The 13,835-nt window shown below is 39.8% G+C and overlaps 1 protein-coding gene across 1 annotated transcript in view; it reads right to left on the bottom strand.

Moving 5' to 3' along the window:
- Positions 1–985: 985 nt before the first annotated feature.
- Positions 986–13,835, bottom strand: part of ABI3BP (ABI family member 3 binding protein) — a gene marked incomplete at its 5' end in the record, with an annotated part of 58,714 nt that continues 45,864 nt past the window's right edge. The window contains 5 exons of the mRNA XM_027653626.1: positions 986–2,231; positions 4,224–4,337; positions 8,085–8,246; positions 9,223–9,252; positions 10,695–10,774. Of these exons, the coding sequence (XP_027509427.1) occupies positions 2,116–2,231; positions 4,224–4,337; positions 8,085–8,246; positions 9,223–9,252; positions 10,695–10,774 (502 nt within the window). The remainder of the gene's footprint in view (positions 2,232–4,223; positions 4,338–8,084; positions 8,247–9,222; positions 9,253–10,694; positions 10,775–13,835) is intronic.

Here is a 13,835-nt window from a genome sequence, read left to right as displayed (position 1 = left end):
GATCTTCATTCTAGAACTTAGGTAATACTGGACAAGAAACCTGTATAAGTCCATTGTGCATGCTGCGTGTACAGACTGGGCAGTAAGGATCAGCAGTGCTCGGGTGTGTAGGAGGAGGGGCAGATTTCTAGGTGTGTAAATGGAGAACTGCTGGGAGTAGAAATGGCAGTCACAGAGGTTTCACAGCGGTGGGTGGGTTTGTCCTGCCTGCTGTTGTTAATTGCCAAGTAACCCATTTACCAACTGAATAGGAACCAATCCATAAAACCTTACAGCCTCTTATCAATTTCACTTTAACAAGGGCTGGGGGAGAATTAGTTTATTATGTGAACATTCAAGCCAAATGTGTATCTTTAAAAAAGAACTCTTTAAAAGAAACTACTTTCCACAGATTCTTTGCCACCCAGAAGAATTTGGAAGTGCAATCCTAGTGACTCAATTCTGAGCCAAGAAAAAGCAGATCAAGGGCTGTAACGAATTCAATAGACCATATTACAGCAGAGGGCAAATCATTCTCCAGTTAATATTTTCCATCTTGCAGATTCTAGGAATATGTAAAACTAAGTGGGGAATAAAAAATGAGCTTGAGCAAGCTGCTTGAACTCTCCTAAAGACAAATTAGCATCCTTAAATAGTGCTGTGCCCACATCAGCCATGCTACCCAGTAAGCTGTGGCTATACCTACTTTTTCTTCTCAGGTCTAACACATATGGTGTGTTTGTCACACTGTTTAACACGGGCCTATTTCCAGGAACCAGTTTGCTCTGAATAACAGAATATATCTGTGGCATTTGCCACAGAAACTAATCCCTGTTTTCATGTAAAACACTTGAGAAAAACACTTGATTAAAAAATATTTTATTAGGAGTACAGTGTACCTGCAATGTACTTTATAAGGTATTTTCTATAAATGACTACTATATATATCTGGGTGTTCCTGTTCATATTTCTTCAATACATTAGTAAGGTAATGAATAACACCTTTAAAAAAACCTACATCTCTTTATTTAGTTCATAAATGTTCAAGCAGTACAACAAGTAGCTTTGGGAGAGGTTTTAATCAAAGTAACTGTAAAGCAGTTTTAAAGTTCAGTTATCATTATTTCCCCTTTGTCCCCAATGAAAAATGTTTTAGATCACAATTTTTCTTCTTAAATTAAATAAACCTGATCATGCTGTTATAACTAGCTTATTTTTTTTCCTCTCTCATTTGTCTTTCCAAGTTCCCCTGCATGGTACATACATTTGGCTTTTGAACCAGTAAGTCTCAGTGTCTGAAGACTACATTTTCATGCAAAGCCCCAGCCGTGGAAGCCAAGTTTCATTGTTTCATTCCATGTATGTATGTACCCGTCCACTTTAATTAGACAAAACCAAACCCACCCGCCAGCCACTGCCTCGGTCATGGGCAGCAGCTCTGACTCCATAATGACAGGCCAAACATGGCTTTTGCTGGAGTTGAAGCATTTGAAAACAAACAGATGCCCCCCCCAATGTGATAATTTAAAGCTGCACATATAGCAACCTACCTCGGCATTTTGGCAGGAGTATAAACTGTACGTGTAAGAAGAAAGTGCTTCAAGTTTACTGGCTGCAGGATATTAAAAATTGTAGGATCTTTTCTATAATTTATGACTGGGAGACATTACAGATGGATCTGGACAGGTAGCTTATGGCACTTGCATTACAAGACGACCAGGGAATATTTAAAAACTAACATACATTGCATTCCGTGACCAACTCTGCCATATCTGTGCCTTAAACATTTATTACAACATCACGATAAATAATAGACACACCGTATCTTTTAAAATACCATAGAAACCATACCTCAAGAATAGGGAGCCAGCTTCCCTATACATTATCCTACAGCATGTCCCTAGCCTGTTTGTGTTTTTAATCTAAAAACAAATTTGTAAAACTGGATAACTACAGTAAGCAGCCTACGCTATTACACAATGAATGCAGTATTGGCATTAGACTTGTATAAACCCTGGCACATGAGCAGGCACTGAAGTGCCAGGCACACCGTAAGCGTTGCCGTCCTCGAGCCTGCGCTGGGCAGTGGGGTGGAGGTGGCACATGCTGGGCCTCTTCACCAGCTTCATGTCGCATCTACCACTTCCCAGGGATTGATGTGCCACACTCGTACCAGCGGACGTAGTTAATTTGAGTCTCCCCACCTATTTTTCCAAATTTGACAGGTTCCTGACGAACTGCCCTGAAAAATCCTGCAACAGAGAATAGAGCTTAGTTTGCATGAAGCGCTCAGGACTACCATGCTTTGATCTGTCTGTGAAATCTGTGTACAGTTCAGTTAGTCTCTAAAATAGTTGCTAAGCTGTTAACATGTCTGCCACAAGCAGGGCTGTTTGCTGCCCCTACATCCATTAGGTCTCTGGAATTTGTCCACCCAACTCGAGGCAGATGTGCTTGGGATGGTGGCAGCCCTGAGTGGGAGAGGTGAAAGGCTGCCTTCCCTTGAGACGCCAGCACCCACCCGGGGATGGTGCTGGCCAGTGCCCTTCTGTCTCCCCTCTGGCTATGACAGGGTCTCTGAACATTCGTTGCAAAGTCACAATGATTAAATAGTCCCCACTGCAGTAGCCTTGAAACTTCAGTGAACTTCAGTAAAACTCAGCCACTGGGGATAGTTCACACTATCTCCACATCCCCAAGCGACAGATCGTACCTCCTGCTTTCAGTCTGTTACCTTTGACAACACACGTGCTTCCCTTTCAAACAACTTTAAATTACAAATTAAAGTGAGCAATTAGGGCCGAATCCAACACGATCATCAGAAATGTATGTGTGGGTAATGCAGGCATGTCTGCACGCAGGCATGCAGGCACACACAAAATACTGTTCTGCCAATGATACACAACATCAGCCATGATTCCCTCGCTGCACTTCAGGTCAAATATATGTAGTTAATTCAGAACTCAACTTGCTGCAACCAAGAAGAAAGCGAGCAGCAATGGACAATTGGTCTGTTCTTTCCTCTGTTCACTTCATTGACTAGAAAAATAAGCTACAGAAAAGGTGGAGTCTTCTTTTGTTTGCTTGTTTTGCTCATGAACTCAAATCCAGTTCTTGAAATCAAGTTGGTTTTAAGTCTTTTAAGCTGAGGTAGTAAGCTTATTACATAAAAGGTTTTTTAAAATATAAAATCTTTAAAAATGTAAATCTGGTATAACTGAGAGGTTTGCTGTTCTGGCAATGTCAAATTGGATTCAGACCATCTCTTGCACAAAGAAAATACCTTTACAAACGGGAAACACTGGGAAAGGAAAAGCAAGACCCTCTTTAGAAAAAACAAAACACATAAATAAACACCCTTCAGGTTGTTCGCCTACTTTGTTTTTTGGAAAAACTTGTGAAAGATTTAGGAACTTCACATTCATCTCCCACACCTACCTCAACACATTTCTGGACTTCTGTAGGGTATTTTATAACTGAGGCACAGGAGGGTTTGGTCAACACACTGATATTGGACTGAAAACCATTCTGCTGTTTTTCTCATTAAAATATTCCATGACAAGCTCAGCACGCGCGTGTACCAGCACAGCCTGTGTTCTTACCCCACAAGGGAATGGAATACCTCACACTGGCATGGCTGCCAAGCAGCAAGGCTGGAGTTCAGCTGACACAAGTACAAATTTCATATTCTCCAGCCTCAGCAATGTGTGAAAAATAGCCAGGCAGGTCACAGCTGCATTTAGGACATCTACTTCCATGTCCACTCAGACCAGACTGGAGTTTTGGGCACCCAGTTAAAACCAGTACACACAGAACTACTGCAGCGTGAATTATATTTTCCAGTAATAACTTTTCAGCTTCTTGTCAGCACCAAACAAAGCTGTTTAATGCCCAACTGATGATTTACTGCTCTTTAAATCAACCTTGCTAGTTTGAACACAACACTTTATGCCTCTCTGCAGACTCAAGTTTGTGATTGGGTTTAAGTATGTAATACCAACTGTGAGTAATCTGCTGGAATGTTTTAAACAGGAGAGAGGCTGTTTACTACTTAACAGAACTGGAGTCATAACCGTCTTAATAAATCATCATTCATCTTGAAAAATGTCTTGACCCTCTTCTGCCTGCAAAGACGGCAGTTCCTTTCCATCACCCACCCCAGCAGTGGGTATCCAATCCACTGGCAAGAAAAAGAAACAGAGGAATTGCTGAGGTTTGCTGCAGAGACAGGCATAAGAAATTACCATCTTTGACTGGTAGATCTTCTTGCTGTCCTGTCCTTCCATCTAAGAATGAGTCTACAAATTGGCAGTGATCTTCTCCATGGCCCCTCTGGTCTCCTATGTTATAAAATTTTCCTGAAAGCAAAGAAGGAGCAAAGTATAGTGAGGGCTGTTTCCAAAAACCACCAGAGGCAATGGGCTGTGCTCTTTCCTCTGTGGGGAAGCCAAGGTGAATGCTATGATTCTTTTCCTCTCAGGACCTGTAGCTGTAATTTGAAAATGATGTGCAGGTTCCAAGTACAGTGCTCATGGCTACTGACAAAAATGCCCCACTCCTGGCCAAAATTATGCCTGGATGTAATTTTCCCCCCTCCTTACATTTCATATAATAAGGGAAATTCAGTTACTACCTAGAAGCTCACCCTGATTGTATCAAAAATGAGGTAAGTTTTGCTAGTGATTTGAGTGGAAGGCAGGTCTGGTTCCCTGTCAGGAAGCCTCCAGTACCTTCAAAGATGTTTTTGTAGACCACCTCCTAACACAGCTGAGGTCTGTTTTATAAATCGTCGTATTTTTACAACATGTATGTGCAAGTGATATCCTTTAACATATGGATGACCTTGGTCAGTAACTGCTTATCCAGAGCATTAAGTGTGCCTGTGTATTTATTTGCAGGATTGTTTAACAGGACACTTGACTCAACTGAGTAGAAAACAAAGTCTCAAGTGCCCCATGCAGTGTGTGCTGATGTTATGGGCTGTGCTTATCCTGTTAACAAAGGGAGTCACAGTGAAGGTGTTTTGACAGATGTTTTTACTTACTGATTTGATTTGCAAGACAGTAAAATTCAGTTCAGAAGATGGAGGAGAGCATGCTACGTTCTCACCGTTCTTTCTAAACTCTTTTCACAGCACTTAATATGTTCAGCCTTTGGTTGTGAGGTTGAAAGGAAAGGTGAGAGCATTTAGAAACAGGCTCAGCACTCTGGTATAAGTTAGGCAGAAAATCCAGTTACTCATTAGACACTGGGTGTCCTGTAGCCTTGAATCTGTGCCAGCCTGGCAATTTCAGAGATGGTGAGGTGGCTTTTATACTGCTCCCAAAGGGCAATTAATTAAAGAGCAGCCTACCAATAAACTCTTTCTCATGTTCGTGTGATCTGAGAAACACTTTGCCAAAATTTCTCACCTTCAGTTGATGGCCTGTGTGCGTGCGGTTCTTCTCTAGCTTTACAAAATTATTTATTACTATCTAGCTTTGGCTGCAGACATGTTTTTTCCATAGGAGAACTGGTCAGAAGGAGTTCCTCTCAGCAATTTTTTGGTCTGAAATTAAGAACACTCAGGCTGCCCAAAAAGGCATTTTTTTTTTCCATGGCTGTTGAAGGTCACACATAGAATTTATTTTTTTCCTCCTCTCAATAAATACTTATTTTTAGGTGGCCTGCTTTTCTGGAATGCCTACAGTGACTGCTCTGGAGGACTGTTAAATGAGGTCAGCAGTAGATGATGGTTTATAGAACAGTACTGGCATGTGTAACAGAGATCAGTTTTTCTTCATAAGAGGCAGAATAAACCAGAAATTTTTATGGCTAACACCAGAACTTTCAGATACACACATACTCTTCTGACCCAGAGCTTAATCTATGCATAACTCAAACAATTGCTACACATAAATTAGCAGCATTCTAAGTGACTATTACATTCTTACTGCCCAATTATTTCCATAATAAAAGAACATACTTAAAAACGTTTAGCTAGGAACTGACTGTTTTTCTGTTTTGGGGATAGGAATTCTAGCATAAAGTAAATTTTTTCCCCAGTATTACTGTATGGGTGGTCTTAAAAATGTTAGGTCTTTGTTTTATACATTATGAATTCTGCAGCACTAAAAGTGTAAATTCATGCTAAAAGTCAGCATGTCTGTCGGCTGCCTCATACAACAGCATTTGTACAATGCACCCAAATTTCGGGGTAATTCCATTACTTCAACAGCAAAGCTCTGGAAGGTATTTTCAGCGTCCAGCGGACCTCAGCACAGCCTTTCACTACTGGCACACATCTCCCAGCTGGCTGGTGCTTGCAAGGACACTTCCTCTGGCCCCGGGAGCAGGATGAGGCGAGGTGTGACAGTGAAATACATCAGAACAGTTTGGCTTCAAAGGGGAAAATTTCTCACTCTCACGCAGAGGCCTCACTTAGCAAATGGGGGGAAAGCAGCTTTCCTTCTGCGCAAATATTTCACTTCTTTTAAATATTGTGACAACTGGTTAGCACTGGTTGTAACAATTCAAGTGCAAGAACCAGGCTTAGCAAGTATAATGAATACAGTGTGTCTGCCTCATCTTTCTCCAGCGAGGTTAAGCTTCCACCCTTCCAGCAAGAACAAAAACAATCTAATGAAAATAGGAAAATGGGCTCCTGATACTAAACTTTGCTTTTAAGATTGGAGTAGTTTTCACTGCAGTGTTAATTCACTTGATTTAGGGCTGAAGTCTAGTCCTGCTAGATTAGCAGGACTATTTCCTCTACTGGCTGGTTTTGGGATACCTCATTGCCAGTGCTTGTCATTTGATCACAGCTGATTAGTACAGCATCAGTTGAATGAATGATACCTCTGTTCAAAACAGTCTCTTTTATTCCTGTAATTGCTAAGGTGTTATTTACATATGAGGTATTGTTCTTCCTGTTAATGACAAGACTTCCTCGTCTGCTCATTGGAGAATAGTTCTGGTGCAAGGCAGGGAAGCTTGAAGTTATAACAACATGAGCTGCCTTACACTCCTCTCCTCTTTTATTTCCATATTCCTACACACGGAGACCAGAGCCCTGCTCCTGTGAGGTGCTGAGCTCTGAGATGGGGCAACTTTGGGTTATGAAAGTGGATTCTGTCAGCCACAGTATCTCCTAGTTTATTCGATCCAATGTGTTGAACACACTTGCCTAAATTTCACTCAAAAGGCATTTCCCATACATGGTTGTATGATACTCATTGTGCTCTGGATGCCAGGCTAATGCCATTGTCATTGAGCTGTCCATGATAAAAGACCTCGTAGAGAAGAAAGCTAGAAGCTTGGGATGGATTATAAGAAGTTAATATATTTCTAAATACAGTAAATATAGCTTGTACAATCTACATGAGTCACGAAGGTCTGCCTATCAATTGACTGAGACCCTTTTTACAGGCTGTGCCCCCCGCATACACACAGCATGTGTCACTTGATTCAGGTCTTAAATACATCACACTCTATTGGCCTAAAGACACTAAATAAAACTTGAGAAGATAAGGCCAGGAGGCTGGTCTTAGTAATAAAATGTAACATAGGGAGAAATAAAAAAAGGTGGAGGGGAAGGCAAAGTTGTGAATGTGATAACAAAATAAGTGTGAAAGCAGGTGAGTAAAACCTGTTGACTAGAGCTGAACTCATGTATTTATAAGTCTCTCAGTAATGAAGTACCCTGCCGTTTACCGAAAAGGATGGAAATAACTGAGTCTAATCCTGACCTAAAATTAAGTCCTGATCCTCTAATTAAGAATTATTCCAGGCTACCCTTTAAATACAAATTTGGCACTTTTACAACATATGCTATTCACTCTGATCTGTATCAATTTTTTGTATGATCCTCAGTATACCAACAGGTACTTAAAATCAGATGATCACCACAGAGAAGTAACTTCTGAGTCTGAAAATTCAGTATCAAACACATCAATGATTATTGAGCACAAGCAGATTACTGTTTATGATTAATCTGTCTATGCACTAAGTTAAACATATCTGATCACACTTCAGCAGAGCTCATCTTGTTAAAACTCTTAGTTCTGGAACCATGATATCGTTCAAGAGTATGTAATGTGAACAACACTGATTTGAATGTCTCTTACCTGTAAGTGAATCACTGAGGTATATTTTGTATCTCAAAGAATTGCACAGCTGCACACCTACAAACTTCTTATACCAGGTCCTCTTGACATATTGTTTGCCTTTGCATTCTGAATATGTGTCTGAATTGAATGGGATTTCAGTCCAGATAGCATCTTTTCCCACTGCAGGAGAGGAATAAAAGAGGCTGAAGTATGATGCTGCATACAAAATTATGCACAAAAAATACATTTGAATGACTAGAATTAGAAACCTTGATGAAGCAGAATGTACCATGACACCTGCATTTTGAACATGAAAAATATTTCAGGGAAGCACCAAAGAGTGCAGGTATGATTAATGCAGTGAACTCCTCCTACTCTCATGTAGTACCAGTTTGGAATAAGCTCATTCTAGTGCCTTGCTAGGGGGACAATGTCTGTGTGTTGACAAAACTCTCATTTACAGAGTGCGTGATACAGTCATCATTTTTCAGTGCATTTAAGCCAAGACAACCTGAAGCAAGTTGTACATGATTTAACAAAAATACACATAAAAATTATATATCATTAATTATGTGGAAAGAAATGGTGTCTCAGTGCTTGTCAACGTGATGTCCATTAAAAATGCAAAAAGCAGCCCAATTTGCTTGAGTGATCTCAGCTCTTCTTCAAAAACTCAGTCCACCTCCCACCAAAGACAGCAAGAGTCTTGTAAGGTCTAAGCAGAGCTAGATCAAGCCTTCTGAAGCAGGACATTTTTCTAAAACACAATGACAGATAAACAGAATCCTCTGAGTTGTGCCTGTTAACTCACTTAAAAAGCATGGAGTAACTTATTCATTTTACAGAGCTTTCTGTGCTTTAATGACAAAGCTGAGAAAATATGAGACTGTCCTTGGCTCATTTGTGTACATTGGTTTGAAGCCACCCCAGCTGCCATGGGAGCTCCACATCACGCTGATTGTGTTCCGCTCAGGTAAACAAGCAGCCTGGCATGAATTCCTTACCAGGGCTGTGCGTGGAAGGAGTGAAACCATGTGTGAATGCTGTTTGATTACAGAACTCATTTAATTGGTGCAGTACAGCCACCCCCCTCACAAAATTATGCTATCTCATTTCTGAAAAAAGTCTTGATCAGGTACATATAAAAGAGGCTTACTTGAAATTGGCTCACTCACTCTTGGGTCCGCTGGGGGAAGAAAACAAACATTCAATCAGGCACTGTAAAATGAACACTCCCAATATTTCAATGGAAAAGCATAGGTAAGTGATTTTTTACAGCTGACATAAGCTGTAATTTGTGAAACAGAAAGAGTTTTGGAAGCAAAGTAAACTTTTGCATTAAACTAAATTAAAAGAAATATATTTCTTATGTGAAACTCCAGTATCAATGAGCTTTTAAAAATTTTATTCATGGGACAACACCAGCCAAACAGAGTTCTAGTAAAAACAAAAGTTTAAACCTGTAACCAGCAAAACCCAATTGTACTGTGTCTTATTAAAATTTCAGTTTCAAAACCTAAATAATAAAAAGGACACATCTGCAATACTTGCCACAAAAATCTTGGCCCAATATGGGAGAAATGGTGTGTGCAATTAAGAAAAAATAAAACTGAATGCTTAATTTGTCCAAGCTAAATAGGAGACAGAACATAATCCTTGTCATTCATGAAAACTGCACTTGGCATAAACAGGTTTTTTTCAGTTTTAACAATCTAGGATTACAAAGAGTGTATTCAGAGTTTTTAAATATGTGTGGCATGGTCTGAACTACTCCCTGAGTAATTTCTTGCTCAGCCAGAAAACCATCAGTGACAGCACTAGATGAGGACTATTATATTATTACACCTGGCTCAAAACACGGATGGAGAAATTCCTCTTAAAAAGCCTAAATCCATTTTATGCTTTATGTGGACCTTAAATACCATCAAGAAATAAACACTTCTACACAAAAGATGGTATCTTACTTGCAAAAAGTCAACAAGTCAGCTGTAGTTAGCCTCAGGGGGAACAAAAGTAATGCTTTAATTATCATCTCTGAGTCAGATACGACTTGACTTAGGAACCAAACAATGTCCAAAACAGGCTTGTATGCACCTCTGTAACAGTTTCACAGGAGAGTAAACAGGATGGAAGGGGACTACCGGGACACTGACTTTTCCCAACTGCTCTTTCTCAATCCTTATTTCAGCCAAATGACATCACTGTTATACAGCAGCCTTATTGAACAGGTAGCAGAAGTGACTATGAACACACCGGCCCAAAGAAAATCTTATGTTCCTGTCCAGAAGCCATTAATGAGCTTGATAGGTGCAAAAAGATCAAGAATATAAATCTTAGATGACTAAGCCCTCTCTAACAATGAAGTTATTTTCTTCGTAGTGAACACCAGACAAGCAGTCCTCTTTTTTTTTCTCTTGCAGTCTGGCCATCTTACATCTTCACACAATACAGTCCTGATCCCAGGCTGACATCCCACTACTACATTGCTCAGTTGTTAAAAGCCAATTAGGAGATAGAAAGGAGCAAGACCGAATGCATAAAATGAAACGAGAGACCCTTTTCAGACATCCCATACACATGGATACTAAAGCCACTGTAAATGGTGGTCTGATCTTTGGAAGTTCTTACCTGATTCAGTACTGAATGACACAACATTGCTGCTTGGACCTTCACCAAGAGGGTTTCTAGGTTTCACATGGAATTCATAACTGGTGAATAAAATAGAAGAGATGAAAATTTTGCAAACCAATGAATACTTCCAGAATCTGGAGCAAGCAAGTATCACACACCTGGTGTTACTTGCCTTCTGGAGAAGAACAAAAAGACCTCAGTTCTTGCCCTGAAAACACTGAGATGTTTTTTGTCCTAACTGCATAAGATTTCTCTGAACACATAATTAGCCAGTCCTTTTGATAATTCTTTGCACACACACTATTAATATTTGATTTAATGCACCACTGGTTTAAGTCTGTCTCTACTCACACAGCAGTTTCAGTTCTGGCAAAGGGAGCAAGTTCAGATGAGGTCTGAAGCAACCTGATAAACAGAGACTGAGTAAAGCTCATTGCTATTTATTTTGCTTCTTAAGAACACAAACCTCCAATTCAATGCCTCTCAGGCCCACCAACAGTGACAGACAGGGCCAGTAGTGAAACACAGGGCATGTCTTCCAGGACAGGAGCTCAGCCAAGGCCAAGATCCAGTTGTTTAAATATATGTTAATAGTAAATATATGAAGCGATGTCAAGATATTGCAGAGTCCCTTCTGTATGTTTTTATAATAAAATTGCACAAGACCAGTCTGTACTGTAGTTATCTCGTGATCTCTTTTCATCACTGCTGTGTTGGGAACCAAACACAGTGCTATGAAAACAGAACAAGATGAAAGAAAAAAATCCAAGCCAGGCTCCTCTTCTTAAGCCTTTTCCACCTCTCAATGCTTGATTAACAATGATAGACAGGCAAGACAAAGTGGTTTCTAACTCTGCAGCTCAGCTGAAACATACCCTTACAGTCAGAAGCTCTAGGTAAAGAGCTATTGCATGCTGCAAACATAAACATATTACTCAGAAGACACCAGGCAGATGAGGCAGGAAAGAGGGTTACAGGAGATGGACACCAGACACAGCGAAGATCTTACATCAAGGGCAGAGCTATCCCAGCAAAGCACCTCTCAGCTCCCATGGCTCCAGGCTGGCAGCACCTGGAAATTTCTCACTGCTCTGCAACAGCTCAGTGCCTGCCCAGAGAAGCTGCGTGTCCTCCATGCCAAGGCACTCTGATGAGTGGTGTGTGCACAGCAATCAACAGCACCAGTTCCATGCCTTCCCCACCAGCTGTAAATGCCACGTACAGAGAGGCCTCTCACATGCTCTGAGTGCTTGCATGGTGAGTCTCTCCTAACAGTGTCTTCTCATCAGCCAGAGACATCCACAGGACACGAGTCAGAAGGACTGTAGGACTGGAAAATGGGCCCTAACTTAGAGACTAGACACAGAGCAAAATGAGAGTCCCAGAAGTGGGCAATTAAACATCCAGCTCTTGACTCGTCAAGGATCACTTACCCATGATAATTTTGGTAACTCGTGACTATAACATAGCATTGTAATGTATTGCTGGAATTGTTTCCAAACAGCAATTTTCTAAAGAAAAAAACAACCCCATACCACACTCTGCACAGTTGGAAATTTGTAAATTCTATTTGCAAGTCCCCATAAGAATAATTCAATCCAAACTTTGGATTACCTCTCATTGCTTCTTGGCTCCTGCAAAACCTGAGCAGTTCACTAATTAACCTCAGTGGACTATTCAGGCAGTACCAAGGAACTGTTTTCCATCCACAGTACTTCTAAGACAATATTTAACTTTAAAATTGCTTACTTAAGCAATTGCCTTTATTTCTAGAGGTTTCTTTTCTTTTTAAGGAAAATACTTACAAAGATTGGTATGCTGAACAGATGCATTATGGAAATTCATGGATATTTCTAAGAAAACCATGGTCTTGTTTTGAGCTTAAAAAAAGTCTATTTGAAGTAATCTTGACATTTATTCAAACATGCTGCAAGACCACCTTGAGCTATTCATATTACCCTACCATAGGAAGGAGACATTAAACAAGTAATCAATTTAATAACTTCATAAATCTTCTTCATTATCATTTTCAAATTGTTTAAACAAAGACATACTTTTAAAAATTGGACCCGAGCAGTTAATATTCACATTGGGCATGTGGTACAGTAACTTTTTTGGTCAAGAAGTATTCTTATACAGTAGCTAAGGCTGTAGGTAATACAGAGAACTACAGCAGAGCAGCTGAAGATTCCTTTGGAAGAATCACTGAAGCATAAACGAAGACTTGCTAATATGTTGGGTGTTTTAAAGTAATAGCTAGAAGACACATTGTGGAAAATGTATGAATTAATCCACACCTAGAGATAAAAGACCCCAAAGAAGTTTTCCTGTTTCCTTCACAGCAGGAGCACCTGATCTAGAGCTATTAATGTAAATGTGATCATCAAGATGGCATGTTCTATTGCTTTATGGTCAGTTTATGGTTTGACCTTATGAATGATAATAATCTGATTCTGTCCCTTTGTATGCATTTTGCTCAGTTTTGAGCAAATATATTGTTCTTAATATATTCAATATATTTTGGCTGCATCAGACAACATTCTTCATAGGAATCGGTCCTGTTCCCAAAAAACTTCAACTGATGAGCTTGGACCCATCAATTCTTTAACTCCAGAAAAAGACAAAAACAAGAACTGAAGATCATTTTCCAAGGAGTGTTTTTCAAATTGTGGTTTAGGGATCACTAGGTTGTCTGCAAAAGACTAAACCACAGATGGGAAAATTTTGGCAAGATTGAAATAAAGAACTAAAATCTACACATAGTGATTTCAGCTCATGTAAGCATATAAAGAAGACTGGAGAAAAGGAAAATAATAAAGAAGTGTCCAAAGTTTAGCTGAGTCAATTAAGGAAGTGTTCTATTAATAATGTTAAAGAGGAAATTTTAAAAACTAAAATATATACAATTTTATAGTTCTGTGATATGTGTTTTTACAAGCATCACAGACTCATTTCCTCTGCCAATTTCAATCCTTAAACAATAGCAGTGGCTTCAACAGTACAAGAATAACAAAGAACTGCTTTTGGAGATGAAGAGAAGTAACTAGTTGACTGAAAATTGAAAGTGAGAGAAAGGGAAAGTTAGACTGAGATAATGAAATGATGGAGAGTACATATCTAACCGTAATTTTAAAGCCG

The sequence above is a fragment of the Corapipo altera genome, unplaced genomic scaffold (assembly GCF_003945725.1).
Source record: "Corapipo altera isolate COAL_440 unplaced genomic scaffold, ASM394572v1 61, whole genome shotgun sequence".
Lineage (NCBI taxonomy): Eukaryota > Metazoa > Chordata > Aves > Passeriformes > Pipridae > Corapipo > Corapipo altera.
Note: the sequence above shows the minus strand (reverse complement) of the source record. Positions and strands in the feature narration are given on the sequence as shown.